At 55.5% G+C, this 19,824-nt stretch overlaps 1 protein-coding gene across 1 annotated transcript; it reads right to left on the bottom strand.

Moving 5' to 3' along the window:
- Nucleotides 1–501: 501 nt before the first annotated feature.
- LOC105471999 (zinc finger MYND-type containing 19) lies at nucleotides 502–10,014 on the bottom strand. The gene is made up of 6 exons (XM_011724942.3): nucleotides 9,907–10,014; nucleotides 8,340–8,399; nucleotides 7,416–7,522; nucleotides 6,680–6,820; nucleotides 1,395–1,575; nucleotides 502–1,107 (listed from the first exon to the last, which is right to left on the bottom strand). The coding sequence occupies exons 1-6, from the start codon at nucleotides 9,955–9,957 to the stop codon at nucleotides 964–966; spliced, it is 684 nt and encodes a 227-aa protein (XP_011723244.1). The 5' UTR covers nucleotides 9,958–10,014; the 3' UTR covers nucleotides 502–963.
- Nucleotides 10,015–19,824: the final 9,810 nt, after the last annotated feature.

Genomic DNA, 19,824 nt, shown 5'->3' on the forward strand with positions numbered 1-19,824 from the left:
CTATGGGTACAAGATGCTGACCAGCCCTAGACACCTGGGGCTCCCCAAGGAGGGAGGGCTATCCTGGAAGCCACAGCTCTGCAGAGGGATGGAGAAGTGAGGCCCTCACCTCACCCTGGCTGGCCAGCCCCCTCCACTGTCGGCAGCAGGCCTGCTGAACATGCCCTGTGGATTCTTCTGGGCAGAAGCTGTCACTGCTGAGCTCCCAGCCACTTCACACATAAATCAGGCAAGAACTAACCGATGTCAGGGGCTAGAGCATCCCACTCCCAATGAACCAGTGGGCAGCTGACTTAGCACCTGCACCAGTCCTGCCACAAGACAAGGACAGAGTCTCACTCACGCTCACTGCTGGACTCAGGAAGTTTTGAGTTCACCTGCTCCTGCCCACCAGGAGCAAGGGCACGTCCTCCTGCCCTCACAGGGATTCGGCTCCACTCAAGATGACCTCACCCTCAGCAGCACAAGAGGGAGGCAGAGCAGAGAATGTCCGAGACGCCGGATGATTCCACCCCTTTACTTTGCCTTTGTGGACACAACTCCTGTGCAGGCGGCGCTCCATGGGGCTCCCATGGCCCAGGGGAGAAGCTTCAGCTACAGGACAGTTTTTAGACACGTGGCCTGACCGTTTGCCATTCGAGGATTACAGCAAATGATTCTATTTGTAATTTCTACCCTTCCCATTGCCTCCCCCCAAAAAAAACTGTACATGAGTTTACAAACATATTAACATATAAATAATGAGAACCGTCCTGGTGGGAGCCTCCTTCGTTGTCTCTGCTGGAGATGAACACTGAGGGGCGCTATAACCACACAGACTGCCTGTGACATCGGGAGTCTCACAGCGGTTGTCCTGGGCCCGCAGCTGGCTTTTTCGGCACCTCCAGGTTCAACCACCAGTCTGTCTCTGCTGTGCCCAGGGTAGAGCCCGGGGGCTGCGAGTGTGTGCGGCTCTCCCGCCCGTCATCGCTCTGGCTCAAGCTCATGCTGGAAGGGACGCTTCCTCTCCCGACAGTGCTTCTTGTGGGCTGGCCAGTCCTTCTGCTGGCACTGGGAGCCACAGTACCGGGCCACCTGGCAGCGCCCACAGATGTTGAACTCCCGGAGCTGAAATACAGAACACTTGTGGCTTCACCGTCATGCCTGGGATGCAGTGTGGGGCAAAGACTGCATCGCACGGACAATCTGACGGACCCAGCAAAACACCATGTACCAAGGCTGGAGGGCCTGGGCCCTGGTCAGGCCAGCACAAGGGCAAAGGGAGACCACCCTGGTGGAAAAGCCCAAGTGGTCTCCGGGGAATGGGGCCCTGCGGTGGGAGGGCAAGACCCCAAACCAAGGCTGGGCTACAGGGTAGAGGTGCCAAGGACCAGGCCGCACTGCAGCACACCCACCTGCTTCTCAATCACCGTGCAGGGAGGGTAGTGGCACTCGTAGTAGGTGCAAGAATTCTCCTCCTCTTCCACTACATCCCCGTTGGCATTATAGTACCGGGTCACATTTAGGACAGGAAACTGTTCTTCTATAGGGTCTGTAGGCAGCTGCTGAATTGCAAGCCAATACAAGCTTTGCTCCCTTAAAGAAAGAAGCAGACACTTCAGTGCACTCTGGCCAAATGGGGCCAGCACACGGCGGGTGATGTGATGAGTCCAGAGAGTGCCATCCTGCCCAGGACACCCGGCCCGAATTCCAGTCTCCTCTGGCGCATCCCTGCTGCATGTGCTTTTCACCACCTGACAGTAAATATTGTGTCTCGTCTTCCCACTCACCCATAAGCAGCGCCTCATCTGTCACCCTGTCCCCAGCACCTGGGACTGATAGGCACACAGTAGGCAGGAGGCAGTGCCCAGGTCAGGCCCCTGCACAAAGCAAGGCAGCCCCTCTCCTTGCCCTTGACCTGCAGAGGTGCCCATTACTGCCCCGTCGGTCCACCTCCCCTTCCATGCCGGGAGCTGCCCTACGTTCATCTGTACACGTGTTGTACAGAACAGGCCCTGGAGCGAGCACTGGCTGCTCAGAGGCAAGTGTGGGCAGCCCCAGCCCTGCTGCATCACAGAGTAAAGGCGCTGCATAAACCACCCCAACAACCCTGTTCTCTGAGGCCAGACCCTGAGGAGACTTGGTTAAAAGGTGGAGGGATCAGGACATGGGAAGATGTCAGTGAGGTCCCACCAGACAGAGGCAAGTTTCAGACACTGCTGGCTTCTGAAGACAGAAAAGGAAAACACCCCTTTGCCAACAGGCCCCTTTTGTGGGGGCTGAGCTGACACAGTGCCAGGAAAGGAGAGCAACAGCCCAGGCCTGACAAAGACAGGGTGACCCCATCACAAAGAGCCAGACCACAGGGAGGCCACAGACTGGGATCCAGAAGGACGCACAGCACCCAGCCATTCAGGACGTCAGGCCCACACTGGCTAGCTGACTTCTGCTTGTGGCCTGGGGTGCTGACCCAGCACAAGAGGCCCAATACCTGCTGGGTTCTAAAACCCCATGTTGGCAAACCAAAGATGGCCGAGCCTGATCAGTCCTGAGCCACCGCAGGCCACCTCCTGCAGCAGGGGGTTGTATAAGGCTGCAGCCTCAGCGCAACTCATCCTGCCGTGCCCACGGAGAATGGGCTGACCAGGAGCATCAGCTCAACACCCCCTTTCCAAACAGCTATTCTTAACGGCAGTTATCTCCCCTCCTGACTAGGAAGGGTGCTGAGAGGATTCAAGGTAACATTCAGTCACAGGCTGGCCGGACCCTGAGTCTTATTGACAACCAGCTGAAATGACCTGTACCACGGCAGGGACAGATGACATCGCCTGGTGGAGTGGTGGGCAGTGGGGGAACTTGTGGAATCAGGGAGGGCCCATCCCAGCATCAACACTGAGCATGTATCAATGTGGGACAACGCAGGAGGAGATGCTACGGATGCTGCTTTGCCTGCCACGCACTCCTTCCCCTTCCCGTGGATGACACAACTCTGACTTCATGTAGAGAAGTGATTCAAAGCATGCTAACTACAGTTCATCCCAGGGCTTCCCCAGACACCACCAGAACAGGGTGCCTGCTTCACTCCACAGGTGCTGGGTAGTGCGCATGCCGCCTCTCGGACAGGAGCCGGGAGTGGGGGCGCAGAGCTGGAGGCAGCAGCATCCCTGGCTCTCCACATTTCAGTCAGGATACCAAAACGTACCCTATTTTTGTTTCAGCCAAATTGAACTGTTTCTGTTTCTTGCAACCCAAAGTTCCGGCTAACATAATCCCCGAAAGAAAAAAAAATCCCATCCAACAATCATAAGAGGATTGGCGTCACTTACAAGCAGTATGAGAGAAGGGTCAAAACTCTAATATTAGAGCAGGGACCGGGCATGGTGGTGCACACCCGTTATCTCAGCTACTCAAAAGGCTGAGGCGGGGCCAGGCGTGGTGGCTCACACCTGTAATCCCAGCACTGTGGGAGGCTGAGGCAGGCGGATCATCTGAGTTCAAGAGTTCAAGACAGCCTGGCCAACATGCCGAAATCCTGTCTCTACTAAAAATACAAACATTAGCCAGGCGTGGTGGCGGGCACCTGTAGTCCCAGCTACTAGGAAGGCTGAGGCAGAACTGCTTGAACCAGGCAGGCAGAAGCTGCAGCGAGCCAAGATCGCGCCACTGCACTCCAGCCTGGGCGATGGAGCCAAACTCCGTCTCAAAAAAAAAAAAAAAAAAAAAAAAGGCCGGGCGCGGTGGCTCAAGCCTGTAATCCCAGCACTTTGGGAGGCCAAGACGGGCGCATCACGAGGTCAGGAGATCGAGACCATCCTGGCTAACATGGTGAAACCCCGTCTCTACTAAAAAATGCAAAAAACTAGCCGGGCGAGGTGTTGGGCGCCTGTAGTCCCAGCTACTCGGGAGGCTGAGGCAGGAGAATGGCGTAAACCCCGGAGGCGGAGCTTGCAGTGAGCTGAGATCCGGCCACTGCACTCCAGCCCGGGGGACAGAGCGAGACTCCGTCTCAAAAAAAAAAAAAAAAAAAAAGTGCTGAGGCAGGAGGATTTCCTGAAGCCAGGAGTTTGAGACCAGCCTGGGCAACACAGTGAGACCCATCTGTAAAATTAATTAATTACATTAAATAAACAGAGCAGGGAACAAAACCACTAGCCCAACAAGAACGAGAGACACCGCAGGCTCTGCCTTCATCCTGAGAGGCCCAGTGAGGAGGGGATGGGGGAGACTTGCAGGACTCCCTCCAGGGTGGCAGGAACAGCAGTTTGGGGGTGGCATTTTGGAGACCTAGGGACTGTCCCCACATCACCAACCAGTGTCTCAGGTGCTCCCACTGTTTCCACCTCGGCTGCACGGGGCTCTAGCATGACCCTGAGGTGACAACTGCAAAGATTCTACCCACAGCCACCAACCATCACCAAGCCCAAAACACTAAACCTTACCAGCGTTGCTGATAACCATCTGCTAGGGCAGTTCGCACTGCTTGCACCAGGAAAGGCTGCCCAGAGGCTTGAGGACATGCCCAGAAGCCCCAGGGCGACTGGGGAACATGTCAGCGAAGCGTGTGTGGCTGGGGACTCTCTGGCTCATCTGGGTTCCCAACCCCCATCCTGCTGGTCCCTCGGCTCTTCCCAAGGGCTCCATGAAGTTCACAGCCTGGCTGATTCTAGGGCCAGCAGGAACTGCCCTCCCACGTGGGAAGCCCATGCAAAGCACTGCTTTCAGGATTACAGGCAAGTGGGGGGCCAAGGGCTGAGCCCTGAACCACACATTCTCTGCTTTAAACTTTTGCTTAACGAAAACTGTTTAGCAAAAGAACACAACAAAAAGACCCATCTGTGTGCACAGAAAGGAATCCTGAGATGAGGAGAGAAGGGAGGAATCCTGAGGTGAGCAGAGAAGGAAGGAATCCCGAGGTGAGGAGAGAAGGAAGGAATCCTGAGGTGAGGAGAGAAGGGAAGAATCCTGGGGTGAGAAGGAAGGAATTCTGAGGTGAGGAGAGAAGGGAAGAATCTTGAGGTGAGGAGAGAAGGGAAGAATCCTGAGGTGAGGAGAGAAGGGAGGAATCCTGGGGTGAGAAGGAAGGAATTCTGAGGTGAGGAGAGAAGGGAGAAATCCTGAGGTGAGCAGAGAAGGGAGGATTCCTGAGGTGAGCAGAGAAGGAAGAAATCCTGAGGTGAGGAGAGAAGGGAGGAATCCTGAGGTGAGGAGAGAAGGGAGGAATCCTGAGGTGAGGAGAGAAGGGAGGAATCCTGAGGTGAGGAGAGAAGGGAGGAATCCTGAGGTGAGGAGAGAAGGGAGGAATCCTGAGGTGAGGACAGAAGGGAGGAATCCTGGGGTGAGAAGGAAGGAATTCTGAGGTGAGGAGAGAAGGGAAGAATCTTGAGGTGAGGAGAGAAGGGAAGAATCCTGAGGTGAGGAGAGAAGGGAGGAATCCTGAGGTGAGGAGAGAAGGGAGGAATCCTGGGGTGAGGAGAGAGGAATCCTGAGTTGAGAAGAGAATCCTGAGGTGAGGAGAGAAGAATCCTGAGGTGAGGAGAGAAGGGAGGAATCTTGGGGTGAGAAGGGAGGAATCCTGGGGTGAGGAGAGAAGGGAGGAATCCTGGGGTGAGGAGAGAAGGGAGGAATCCTGGGGTGAGGAGAGAAGGGAGGAATCCTGGGGTGAGGAGAGAGGAATCCTGAGTTGAGAAGAGAATCCTGAGGTGAGGAGAGAAGAATCCTGAGGTGAGGAGAGAAGGGAAGAATCCTGAGGTGAGGAGAGAAGGGAGGAATCCTGAGGTGAGGAGAGAAGGGAAGAATCCTGAGGTGAGGAGAGAAGGGAGGAATCCTGGGGTGAGGAGAGAAGGAAGGAATCCTGAGGTGAGGAGAGAAGGGAGGAATCCTGGGGTGAGGAGAGAAGGGAGGAATCCTGGGGTGAGGAGAGAGGAATCCTGAGTTGAGAAGAGAATCCTGAGGTGAGGAGAGAAGAATCCTGAGGTGAGGAGAGAAGGGAAGAATCCTGAGGTGAGGAGAGAAGGGAGGAATCCTGGGGTGAGGAGAGAAGGGAAGAATCCTGAGGTGAGGAGAGAAGGGAGGAATCCTGAGGTGAGGAGAGAAGGGAAGAATCCTGAGGTGAGGAGAGAAGGGAGGAATCCTGAGGTGAGGAGAGAAGGGAAGAATCCTGAGGTGAGGAGAGAAGGGAGGAATATTGGGGTGAGGAGAGAAGGGAGGAATCCTGAGGTGAGGAAAGAAGGGAGGAATCCTGGGGTGAGAAGGGAGGAATCCTGAGTTGAGCAGAGAAGAATCCTGAGGTGAGGAGAGAAGGGAGGAATCTTGGGGTGAGGAGAGAAGGGAGGAATCCTGAGGTGAGAAGGCTGATACCTCCCGGGGTATCAGGGCACAAGCCCTGCTCACACTGAGTCCCAGCGCGGGCCCTGCCCTGGAGCAGGCAGCCCTTCTCCCCACTTTGTCATGCCAGCTAAAGGGAGGTTCCCAGAGCCAATTATCAGAAGAGCAATGCAAAAACACATACCAAGATCCTTCACGCTCCCATAAAGAAAAGGAGGATTCCACACTTTGGGGAAAAACAATGAAAGTCCCAAAACACACAGAAGCATCAGGGCTCAGAGGAGGAACACAAGACCCTCTTGGAAACAAGAGCTTTGGAGGTGGCCCTCCTCAAAAGGCACCTCTGCCAGCATCACCGGGCCCTGAGAAGACCCACCTCTGTTTGCTGGAGGTCTCTTCAGCCTTGGGCCGCCAGCCCCATGGCACCAGCTGCAGGTTGTCCAGGCGATTGTCCACAGTCACAGCGTTGAGGTGTACCACCTGGAAGCCCGGGGCCACGCCCCCCCGGTGCCGCTCCCTACAAACAGACAGCAAACCCTGCATCTAACCCTGCATCGCTGCCTCCCACCCTCACAGATAACCAAAGTCCTCCAGGAAGAAACGTCAGCCATGTGATCTGATCAGGCCCCTACCCCTCTGGAGGAGGGTACCTCAGGCGGAAGCTGCCAAGAGAAACCCAAGCACCTGATCTGTGGCCCAAACAGGACAGGGATACAGGGAAGACCTGGGCCCTGGACTTCGGAGCACAGACAGCCAAGGGTGGAACGTAAAACCACCTGAGCAGATGGCCTGGAGACAGCTCCCCATCTGAGTGGTCCCCACCATGCACACCAGGGGGCTCAGCAAAAAACCAGCAAGGGGAGCAACCACTGTCCCTCCAGAGGCCGCCAGTCCCGGGCAAGCTTCCAGCAGAAAGTCCACTTGGTGTTTGAAGCGTAACATACAAATCATTCATTCCTTTTAGTTAGTGGCAAAGCACACAAAAATAACTGCGAGATTCAGGGAAGGCAAGGCAGGGCCTCAGTGGGGCAGGGGGCTCCAGGCGCCCTGTGCCATCGGAGCTCACCCAGGAGCCCAGTGGCAGGGGGCAGAGGCAGCTTGGAAACACCCACCACAGCAGTTCATGAAGGAGTCTCCCAGAGCCCCTTCCTCGGTTCTTGTCAAAGGCATAGGCAAATATCTTAGCACCATTTCCATCTGCATCCACTTCCATTCGGGCCTGAGAAGGAACAAGGGAAAGAGCTGTTAAAAAGCCTCCAATTCTCAGCAACACTTCAATTCCCTCTTAGAAAAACCAAGTGAAACAAGCAAGCCAGAGGGACAAATGCCAGCCCTGTCCCTGAGACCCTGGGGAGTGCAGAGCCTCCCACAGGCACATGGCTCCCAGGGGCCAGCGTGGCCCACCACCACTCTGTCTATCCAGGCAAGAAACACTCACTAACAACTCTGCAAAATACAATGGACATAGACAAATACATTTTCCTACCCTTGAAAAAAGCGCACAGTGCAGTGAGATAGAGAAACCCCTGGACAAGTCACTACTGTGAATGTGTGGGGCACAGAGATAAAGTGTGGTGAGGGAGGCCAAGCTCAGTGGCAGGAACGGAAGCTGGGAAGAGGCAGGAAGACCCCATGAGAGCAGAGAACGGGAGGCAGCTGGGCAGCCAGGAGGGGCTAGCGCAGGCTCAGCAGGTGGCAAGCTCTAAGGAACAAGGTCTTCGAGCTAACAGACATGGTCCACGTGACACAATCACAAACGTGAGAACATTCCATTTGCTTTCAAGAAGAGCTAACAGCTGAGGTGAAAGTGAGGAAAGACCAGTGTCGCCAAGCCGCGTGGGCCACAGTGGGAGCAACAGCCAGGTTCTGCGGGGCCACGGCTCCATGTGGGGCTGAGGGCTCAGGGCTCACAGCCAGCCCCAGATGTCCACTTGTGGGGCCACCTGCTCTTGCAGCACAGGGGAGGGCTCGCTCCTCGTGACCCTCCTGGGCACTGACCACAAGCATTAAGGGAGGGAACAGGCATCCTTACTTACCTCAAAGGAGTAGCTTTCCACCAGCGGGATGTCCTGCTCATCGATCAGCGTGTATTTGGTCTGAAAGTTAACCACATGTTTCAAATCATTACATTTGAGATCTGCGTGAGGTGCAGTAACCTTATAACCAGAACAGGCAGGAGCCTGTTGCATTTTCCTGTGAAGTGGAAAGTAACCACAGGCCTCTTCAGACCAAGACAGCTCAGCACACGGGGGCCTCATTCCACCATCTGGGGTGGTGCAGTCTACGCCAAAACACAGGCAGACTGGTTAAAAGACAGCAGACCACTTTCATCTGCTCCAGAGGAGCTGGTATCAGGCCTCATCCTCGCAGGCCTAACCCCAACAGTGGCACGGAACATTGAACACACCAATAAACCTAGGCAGAAACGGTTTCACTGAGCTGAGGGAGGGTCCAGGGCTGAGGCAGAAGAGCCAGAAGGTTTTGATTAGGGTGTGTTTATTAAGCTGAGCTGCTCATTGAATTGCCCTTTTCAGTTTTTTGTCCATCTGAAATGTTCCAAAGAAAAGCTGTAAGGGATGACAATGTCATCGGTGGTGGAATCAGAAGGGGTCTCAGGTCTCTGACCTGACTGGGGAGCCCACCCTTCCCTGGTGGAAAAAAGCCTCCTCCCCAGCAGGCCCTGCCTATGTTCTTGCAGCAGGGGCAGGAAACAGGAACAGGTCCCAGAACGGGCCAGTCTCCCTCTTGGCAGTTTTTCTTCTGGGATCTGAACCTGTTTTACCTGACGCCGCCTGACACTGCCTCCGCTCCTCTCTCCCACCAGAAGCTGCAGCCGCTGGTGACGGCAACAGGGCTCCCATCCGGGTAAGGACCCCGGCTGGTGCAGCTGCACAGGTGGCTCCGAGAAACCGCCAAGCCTCAGTGCCCACAGGTGCCACGGAATCCCCAGCCTCAAACGTGCAGCGTGGGGGCCAGGTAAGAAGAGAAATCGAGGAAGGCCCTGAGTCTGCAGCATCAGGGCCCAGGCTTCTTCCTCTCTGCTCTGAGCCCGAGGCTCAGCCTAACCTGGCCAACCCCTGGCAGCGTTAAAACGAGCCCGAAGCCCTGCTGAGAACTGGGAGGCAGAGAAGAGCCCACACCAGACCCGCCTCGGCGAGAGGTGTGGAGGTGGCGCCGCCTCGGAAAGGGCGCTGTGTTTAAACCGTGTGGCCGCACCGGCAGCCCGGACGCCGCGCTAGGCCCCGGCTCCCCGACACCACGGGGAGGGCTCCGGGAGAACGCGGTCGGGCTCGAGCCACGCATCTCCGCGCCCGGCTCGGGACAGGGCCGTGGCCTCCGCCTCCGGCAGGGCAGGGCCGAGGGCGGCCAGGTGCGCCCCGCAGCCGAGGGGTGCGCGCCCGCCGGCCTGCGAGAGGAAGCTGCACCCGCGCGGGGCCAGCAGCCGGGCCCGCGCAGCGTCCCCCGCCCCGCTGGGGCCCATCCCGGGCTCCGCGCCCCCGCCCCGGCCGCCGCCCGCACAACCGCCCCCGGCCCCGGCCCCCGGCCCCGCGCGGAGGCCAGGACGGGCGAGACGGGCCGGGCCGCGGGCTCCGCGCCGCTCACCTTCCCGGCCACCCGGCCGAGCCGCACGATACCCAATTTGAAGTCGGTCATGGCCGGGCCTGCGCTCTCGGCCGGCAGCGCCGCTCCCTCGGGAGGCGCCGGGCGGGGGCCGGGGCGAGGCCGCGGCGCGCCGGGGCAGGACGGGACCGGAGCCGGGGTCGGGGTAGCAGCCAGGCGGGCCCCGGGCGGGACGAGGCTGGGCCGGGCTCGGGCCTCCGCCGCCGCCTCGCGCCCGCCGGACCTGCCACGCGCCGCCGCCGCTGCCGCCGCCACCGCGCGCACCACAGCGAGCGGAGCGGAGGGGCGGGGCGCAGCCCGGGACACACCCCCCGGCCCGCCGCCGCTCGGCCAATCGCTAGGCGCGCACGGCACCGGCCGGAGCGCGCCGCGCCGCAGCAACCAATGGGAGGAGGGCGAGTGCGCCGGCGCTCTGGGGAGCGGGGCGAGCGCGGGGGAGGGGCGAGGTCGGGGGCGGTGCCTGCGCGCGCCGACGTCAGTTTCGCGGGAAGCTTTGTGCGGGCCGCCGCGCTGCTCCTGGAGGGGCCGTGCGGAGCGCGGCTGGGGACTCGCGCCGGGTCTGTGGCGCTCTGCGAGCGGGACGCCCTTCTCCTCCCTTGCAGTGGCCCTCGTAAGCTGCTTCTCGCCGCCGTCCTGGCCCCAAGCGCGGAAGGAGGAGGCGGACGGAGCGCGTGTGGGGCCCGCTGGGCGGGCGGGGAGCGGGCGAGGCGGGCTAGGAAGAGGCCGTTGTCGCGGGACGCTGGTGCTCCTGGAGAGACCGCGGACGCCCGGCCCACGCGACCCGGAGGGCGCGGCCTCCCCCGCAGCCTTTTCCGAGCCGCCGGCTCCTCAGCCCCGGGGGCGGCTGGAAACGGAACTCCAGTGAGGCCGGTTGGGCTCCGCGGGAATGCCGAGGCCCGCTCAGGGAGGGACTGGGTACGCCGTGGTGGGCAGCGTGGCCTCCCCTGCAGCCTGGAGCGAACGGGGCTAGGTCCTGTGTCCTGCTCCGCCGGTGCCCGGTCGCCCGCGGGGAGGCCTCACCCTGCCGCAAGGGGCGACTCTGCCACCTGAGGAGCTGCCCGGGCCCCTTTCTGGCTTGCTGCGTTCTGTTTTCTTTTCTTTTTTTTTTTTGAGACAGTTTTGCTCTGTCACCCAGGCTAGAGTGCAGTGGCACGTCCCCGGCTCACTGCAGCCTCTGCCTCTCGGGTTCAAGCGATTCTCCTGGCTCAGCCCCCAGGTAGCTGGGATTACAGGCACGCGCCACCATGTCTGGCTAATTTTTGTGTTTTTAGTAGAGACGAGGTTTTGCCATGTTGGCCAGGCTGGTCTCGAGGTGATCTGCCCACGTCTGCCTCCCAAAGTGCTGAGATTACAGGTGTGAGCCACCGTGCCCCAGCCTGCAAAGGGTGTTCATGAGTGAGCCCAGACGTTCCATCTCTGGGTCCCCTGGTACTTACCAGTACCCCAGACACCCTAGAGGAGAGAAGGGGATAATGAGTCCTGGCCTGCCTGAGACACACATTGGGGTTCAGGCTGGGCCTTGCTCAAAACATACCTGTCCGGCCGGGCACAGTGGCTCACACCTGTAATCCCAGCACTTTGGGAGGCTGAGGCGGGCGGATCACGAAGTCAGGAGATCGAGACCATCCTAGCTAGTATGGCGAAACCCCGTCTGTACTAAAAATAGAAAAAATTAGTCAGGCGTCCGCCTGTAGTCCCAGCTACTCGGGAGGCTGAGGCAGGAGAATGGCTGTACCTGGGAGGGGGAGCTTGCAGTAAGCCGAGATGGTGCCACTGCACTCCAGCCTAGGCCACAGAGTGAGACTCCCTCTCAAAAAAAAAAAAAAGTACTTGTACTACCAACCTCAGCCTCCTGGAGTTGCGAGGGTGTGATGAGATTATGAGCAACTGCTTTGTGAAAAGAAGTGGAGCTTGGTGGGTGCTCCCTAGGGTAGTTGAAAAGCACTGGTGTCATAGTCCAGGTTCCCCCAGAGGTTGACTTGAAACGGATTCGAGTCCAAATTTTGTCCGGGTATGGTGGCTAACACCTGTAATCCCAGCACTTTGGGAGGCCGAGGCAAGTGGATCACCTGAGGTCAGGAGTTCAAAACCAGCTTGGCCAACAGGGTGAAACCCCACTTCTACTAAAAATACAAAAATTCGGCCGGGCGCGGTGGCTCAAGCCTGTAATCCCAGCACTTTGGGAGGCCGAGACGGCGGATCACGAGGTCAGGAGATCGAGACCATCCAGGCTAACACGGTGAAACCCCGTCTCTACTAAAAAATACAAAAAACTAGCCGGGCGTGGTGGCGGGCGCCTGTAGTCCCAACTACTCGGGAGGCGGAGCTTGCAGTGAGCTGAGATCCGGCCACTGCACTCCAGCCTGGGCAGCAGAGCGAGACTCCGTCTCAAAAAAAAAAAATAAATAAAAAAAAAATAAAAATACAAAAATTACCCGATGTGGTGGCACACACTTATAATCCCAGCTACTCGGGAGGCTGAGGCAGGAGAATCGCTTGAACCCGGGAGGCGGAGGTTGCAGTGAGCCAGGATTGTATCACCATACTCCAGTCTGGGCAACAGAGTGAAACTCTGTCTCAAAAAAAAAAAAGTCCAATTTGTTAGCTTGAGGGAAGATCCCAGGAGACACCAGCAGGAGAGCGGGGGTATGAGGCAGAGAAGGGGGTGCTACCAGTCCAGTTCCTGTGGCAGCAGGTCATGTAGGAACCATTCTCAGAGTCCCTTCCCGGGGGCCAGGGGAGCCAAGGCATTCCCCCCTCACCCTGCTGCAGGGGGACCCAGCATTCCCCCCTCACCTTGCAGTCATTGGTTGGAGGCTGCTCCTGGCAAGGTAACTTCTTGACTCCAAAGCTGAGAAAGACCTGCAGGTGTTCACACAGAGCAGCTGGCTTGGGAACTCATACCTGGCGCAACACAAGCCTTTATCTACACATTGTACCCAAGTATGAATGTGACCCCTGCCTCTGTGTCCTGTGAGGTGGAATTATGTAACGCTGGGGCGGCACTTCCTCTCACTGCAGCATCCCTCTCCCATGGGCAGGCACCTTAAAAAGAAGCCCTTGACTCCCCCGTCCCCTTCCAGCCACTGCCTCATTTTCCTGCTTCCCATCGCAGCAAAAGTTCTTAACAGATTGTCTGTACTTGGCATCTGCTCTCCTAGTTAATTCATTTTCTATCACTTTATAACAACCACAAAAGAGCACCCATTTATTATCTCACAGTTCTGCGCGTTAGAAGTGCAGGTGGGTTTGGTGGCTTCTCTGCTGCAGGTCTCAGGGCTGAAATCGGGGTGTCGGCTGCTTCAGCTTTTAGCAGGAGCCCTAGGGGAGACCCGGGCTACAGGCTCCTTCAGGTTGTTGACATTCACCTCCACGTGGTTGTGTGAGGTCTCCATTTGCTGGCTGCCGGCCCGGGGTTGTTCTCAGCTTCTAGAGGTCACTCGCATCTTCAACACTAGCAAGACTTTTTTTTTTTTAGACAGAGTCTGGCTCTGTCACCCAGGCTGGACTGCAGTGGTATGATCTCGGGTCACTGCCACCTCTGCCTCCCGGGTTCAAGTGATTCTCCTGCCTCAGCTTCCCGAATAGCTGGGACTATAGGCGCCTGCCACCATGCCCAGCTAAATTTTGTATTTTTAGTAGACATGGTTTCACCATGCTGGCCAGGCTGGTCTTGAACTCCTGACTTCAAGTGATCTGCCCACCTCGGCCTCCCAAAATGCTGGGATTACAGGTGTGAGCATTTGCACCTGGCCAAAGCCAGCCCTTCTAGTACTTCACATCTTTGATCCTTTCTGTCCCATTTCTCCCACCTTCAGCTGGAGAAGGCTTTATGCCTTTAAGTGTTCCTGTGATTAGATTGGGTCCACCCAGATAAACAGGATAATCTCCCTATTTTAAGGTCACTAATTGGCAACCTACTTACATCTGCAAAGTCCCTTTTGCTATGTAACATAATGTTACAGGTGCAGGCATGAGGGCGTGACATCTTTGCGGGGCATTCTGCCTACCACCCAAGTCTGGCAGCCTACTCCAGCTGGGCTTTCGCCCCCCCCACCGCTGAAACTGCTGCACACCAATGAACAAAATCAGTGAAAGCCCCTGCTCATACTCGAGTGAGGCGGGCAGAACGTACATGTAATGAGGAACCGTACGCCGTGTTGGCGAGGGAGAAATGCAATGGGGAGAACAAGTCCATCGCCATAAGGCGGTCAGAGGTCCTGGTGCAGGGGTGGGCAGAGCCATCCTCTTAGAAAACAGTATTGGAACACGCAGTGGAAGGAGATGGAGTGAGCCGTGTGGCTATACAGGGCAGAACGTTCTTGGCAGAAGGAACAGCCCGTGCAAAGGCCCTAAACTGGGACATATCTGGCGTGTTTGAAAATGGAGAGGTGGGGCTGGGTGCGGTGGCTCACTTTGGGAGGCCGAGGTAGGTGGATCACTTGAGGCCAGGAGTTCTACACCAGCCTGGCCAACAGGGCAAAACCCTGTCTCTACTAAAAATACAAAACTTAGCCAGGTGTGGTGGCGGCGCCTGTAATCCCAGCTACTCAGGAGGCTGAGGCAGGAGAATCGCTTGAACCCAGGAGGTGGAGGTTGCAGTGAGCTGAGATCGCGCCATAGCACTCCAGCCTGGGTGACAGAGCGAGACTCTGTCAAGAAAGAAAATGGATGGCTTGAACCCGGGAGGCGGAGCTTGCAGTGAGTCTAGATCACGCCACTGCATTCCAGCCTGGGCGACAGAGCAAGACTCTGTCTCAAAAAAAAAAGAAAGAAAATGGAGAGGTGGCCGATGCACTGGCCTCTGAGAAGCAGCAGCATGTGGGGTGACTGGAGGGGCGGCAAGTACAGGATGAGCATTCAGGTCCGAAATCTGAGATGCTGCAAAATCTGAACCTTGTAAGCACTGACATGACACTCAAACGAAGTGCTCATTGGAGCATTTTGGATTTTGGATATGGAATGCTCAACCAGGCAAGTATAATGCAGATAGTCCAAAATCCAAAATCTGAAACACTTCTGGTCCCGAGCATTTTGGATAAGGAACACTCCACCTGTCCTGGCAAGTGGTGATGATGTTTGGATGTGTGGTGGAGGGGTGTGTATGTCAGGATGGGCCTGGGTATGCTGCAGTAACAACCCCAAGTTCTCAGTGGCTTAGCCAAATAAAAATGTGTTACTTATGCTACATGTTAAGGTTATAAGGCAGTTGACTGTATAAGTAGAATATATGAGTATAGAGTTCACAGAGATGTCCAGCCTGGGAATGTAAGTCTGGCATCATGGCCGGGCGCAGTGGCTCACGCCTATAATCCCAGCACTTTGGGAGGCCAAGGCAGGCAGATCATGAGGTCAGGAGTTCGAGACCAGCTTGGCCAACATGGTAAAACCCCATCTCTACTAAAAATACAAAAATTAGCCAGATGTGGTGGTGCACACCTGTAATCCCAGCTACTCAGGAGGCTGAGGCAGGAGAATCACTTGAACTTGGGAGGCGGAGGTTGCAGTGAGCCAAGATCACACCATTGCACTCCAGCCTGGGCAATAGAATGATACTCCATCTCAAAAAAAAAAAAAAAAGTTTGGCATCATTAGCACATTTATTATATTTAAAGCTCTCTTGGGGACCGGTGCAGTGGCTCACACCTGTAATCCCTGCATTTTGAGAGGCTGAGGTGGGCGGATCGCTTGAGCCCAGGAGTTTGAGACCAGGCTGGGCAACATGGCATGACCCTGTCTCTACAAAAAACACAAAAATTAGCCAGGCATGGTGGCCCATGCCTGTAGTTGCAGCTACTTGGAAGGCTGGGGTGGGAGGATTGCCTGACCCCAGGGATGTTGAGGCTGCAGTGAGCCGTGATGGGGTCACTGCATTCCAGCCTGGGTGACAGAGTGAGACCCTGAATTTTGGAGGGACACAAGCATTCAAACCACAGCAAAACTAGTAAAACTGAACGAGATTACCACGAGGGAAAATGTGGATCTAGAGAGTGCGGCGCTATTCACGAGAGCAAAGACATGGAATCAAGCTAAATGCTGGCCAGCCTGGTGGCTCAGGCCTGTAATCCCAGCACTTTGGGAGGACAAGGCAGGCGGATCACCTGAGGTCAGGAGTTCAAGACCATCTTGGCCAACATGGTAAAAACCATCTCTACTAAAAACACAATTAGCCGGGTGTGGTGGCAGGTGCCTGTAATCCCCGCTACTTGGGAGGCTGAGGCAGGAGAATCACTTGAACCCGGGAGGTAAAGGTTGCAGTGAGCCAAGATCGTGCCACCACTGCACTCCAGCCTGGGCTACAGAGTGACACTCCATCTCAAACAAAGAAAAATCTAAATGCCCATCCATGACAGATTGGATAAAGAAAATGTGGTACAGCCGGGCACGGGGGCTCACGCTTGTAATACCAGCACTTTGGGAAGCTGAAGCGGGTGGAACACCTGAGGTCAGGAGTACAAGACCAGCCTGACCAACATGGTGAAACCCCGTCTCTACTGAAAATACAAAAATTAGTTGGGCGTGATGGTGTGTGCCTGTAACCCCACTGCTTGGGAGGCTGAGGCAGGAGAATCACTTGAGTCCAGGAGGCGGAGGTTGCAGTGAGCCGAGATCACGCCATTGCACTCCAGCCTGGGCAACAGAGCGAGACTCCGTTTCCAAAAAAAAAAAAAGAAACTGTGGTATATATACACCATGGAATACTATGCAGCCATAAAAAATGAGAGCATGTCTTTTGTGGGAACATGGATGGAGCTGGAGGCTGTCATCCTCAGCAAACTAACGCAGGAACAGAAAACCAAATACCACATGTTCTCACTTATAAGTGGGAGCTAAATGGTGAGAGCTTATGAACACAAAGAAGAAAACAATACTGGGCCTAATGCCTGGATGATGAAATAATACATACCACAAACCCCTGTGATGGGTTTACCTATGTAACAAACCTCATGTATCCCCAAACCTAAAGTAAAAGTTTAAAATTAGGCCGGGCGCAGTGGCTCACGCCTGTAATCCCAGCACTTTGGGTGGATCACCTGAGGTCAGGAGTTCAAGACCAGTCTGGCCAACATGGCAAAAACCTATTTGTAAACCTCTACTAAAAATACAAAAATTAGGGCTGGGCACGGTGACTCATGCCTGTAATCCCAGCACTTTGGGAGGCTGAAGAGGTCAGATCACCTGAGGTCAGGAGTTCAAGACCAGCTTGAACAACATGGAGACACCCTGTCTCTACTAAAAATACAAAATTTAGCTGGGTGTGGTGGCAGATGCCTGTAATCCCAGCTACTCAGGAGGCTAAGACATGAGAATCCCTTGAACCCGGAAGTTGCAGTGAGCCAGGATCATGCCACTGCGCTCCAGCTTGGGCAACAGAGGAAGATACTATATCCAAAAAAAATAATAAAAGTTTAAATTCAGTAAATAAATATTTAAAATCATATATATACATATATATTTTTTTTTTTTTTTGAGACAGAGTCTCGCTCTGTCACCCAGGCTGGAGGGCAGTGCCACTATCTCAGCTCACTGCAAGCTCCGCCTCCCAGGTTCACGCCATTCTCCTGCCTAAGCCTCCCAAGTAGCTGGCACTACAGGCGCCCGCCACCACGCCCGGCTTATTTATTTTTATTTTTTGTATTTTTAGTAGAGATAGGGTTTCACCGTGTTAGCCAGGTGGCTCACGCCTGTAATCCCAGCACTTTGGGTGGCTGAGGTGGGCGGATCACAAGGTCAGGAGATCGAGACCATCCTGGCTAACACGGTGAAACCCCGTCTCTACTAGAAATGCAAAAAACTAGCCGGGCGAGGTGGCGGCGCCTGTAGTCCCAGCTACTCGGGAGGCTGAGGCAGGAGAATGGCGTGAACCCGGGAGGCGGAGCTTGCAGTGAGCCGAGATCGTGCCACTGCACTCCAGCCTGGGCGACAGAGCGAGACTCCGTCTCAAAAAAGTAAATTAAAAAAAAAAAAAAAAAAGAAGGGATACTAGGGATACTTAATGCTACCATATTAAGGGGGAAAGAGATCGGATAGAAGAGGACTCAGTAGAGAACGAAGATGTGAAGGAGGAAGGCCCACACGGCAGCCCCAGCTGCTGCTGGGTCTGGTAAAGTGAAGACTGGGGATGAATCAATGGATTTAGCAACACGGGGAGCAGCCGTCAAAGTCCAGTGCCAGCGGAGGGGTGAGGGAAGACGTCCAAGGGTGTCGGAAGGAATGAGGGACAGAGTTGCAGGCTGAGATGGACGGCTCTTCCGCATTTTGCTGAAAAGGAGCAGTGAAGGGAGCTGCGGCTGGAAGAGGAGGGAGGTCAGGAGAGCATTCATGGTGCAGGGGACGTGGCACTGATGTTCGCCCATGGGGACGATGGTGGAAAGGGATGAGGCGTCTGCTGCAGAGGAGAGGGGATGATGAGCTGTGTTGGACGGGGTGGTGCACCTCGGCGGTAGCCAATACGAAGGTTCTAGAAAGGCTAGTAGGTGTGTTGGTGGGAGTTTGGGGAAGTTCTTTTTTTCTGGGGGGAAAGGGTCCCCCTCTGTCTCCCAGGCTTTAGTGCAGTGGTGCAAGCACGGCTCACCGCAGCCTAGACCTCCTGGGCTCAAGCGATTCTCCTGCCTTGGCCTCCCAAAGCACTGGGATTACAGGTGTATGACACTGTGCCAGGCCAAGAGAGTTTATTTAGATCATCTTTCTGTTGTTGCTTTCACTTTCTCATAAAAAACTGAAAGAAGCCAACTGGACCTTTAAACTCCATGTCAGGAAAGTCAGATCACAGCATGCACTTTCTGTCCGCCACGTTCCACAGGCAATGGTCTTGGCAGAATGTGAATAGTCCACACTTTCTCCAGCCTACAATAGCAACTTTCTCACGACCCTTCCAGCCTTCTCCTGCTGCCTGGTTCCAAAGTCAATGCCATATTTAAAAAATGTTTGGGCCAGCCGTAGTGGCTCACACCTGTTATCCCAGCACTTTGGGAGGCCTAAGCGAGAGGATCACCTGAGGTCGCGAGTTCGATACCAGCTTGACCCACATGGAGAAACCCCATCTCTACTAAAAAAAAAAAAAAAAAATACAAAATTGGGCCGGGCACAGTGGCTCACACCTGTAATCCCAGCACTTTGGGAAGCCAAGGCAGGTGGATCACGAGGTCAGGAGATAGAGATCATCCTGGCTAACACGGTAAAGCCCCATCTCTAGTAAAAATACAAAAAAAAGAAATTAGCCGGGCATGGTGGTGGATGCCTGTAGTCCCAGCTACTTGGGAGGCTGAGGCAGAAGAATGGTGTGAACCCAGGAGGCAGAGCTTGCAGTGAGCCGAGATCGTGCCACTGCACTCCAGCCTGGATAACAGAGCAAGACTCCGTCTCAAAAAAAAAAAAATTGGCTGGGCATGGTGAGGCATGCCTGTAATCCCAGCACTTTGGGAGGCTGAGGCAGGGGGGACCACAAGGTCAAGAGATCGAGATCATCCTGGCTGACATGGTGAAACCCCGTCTCAACTAAAAATAAAAAAAAAATAGCTGGGAGTGGTGGCGGGCGCCTGTAGTCCCAGCTACTCGGGAGGCTGAGGCAGGAGAATTGCTTGAACCCAGGAGGCCGAGGTTGCAGTGAACTGAGATGGTGCCACTGCATCCCAGCCTGGGTGACAAGAGCGAGACTCTGTCTCAAAAATAAATAAATAAATAAATAAGAAATAAATAAATTAGCCGGGCATGGTGTTGCGTGCCTGTAATCCCAGTTACTCCGGAGGCTGAGGCAGGAGAATCGCTTGAACCCGGGAGGCAAAGTTGTGGTGTTGGCCTGGCTCAGTGGCTCACACCTGTAATCCCAGCACTTTGGGAGGCTGAGGCGGGTGGATCACAAGGTCAGGAGTTTGAGACCAGCCTGGCCAATATGGTGAA

This window comes from Macaca nemestrina, chromosome 14, assembly GCF_043159975.1.
Source record: "Macaca nemestrina isolate mMacNem1 chromosome 14, mMacNem.hap1, whole genome shotgun sequence".
NCBI classification, from domain to species: Eukaryota; Metazoa; Chordata; class Mammalia; order Primates; family Cercopithecidae; genus Macaca; species Macaca nemestrina.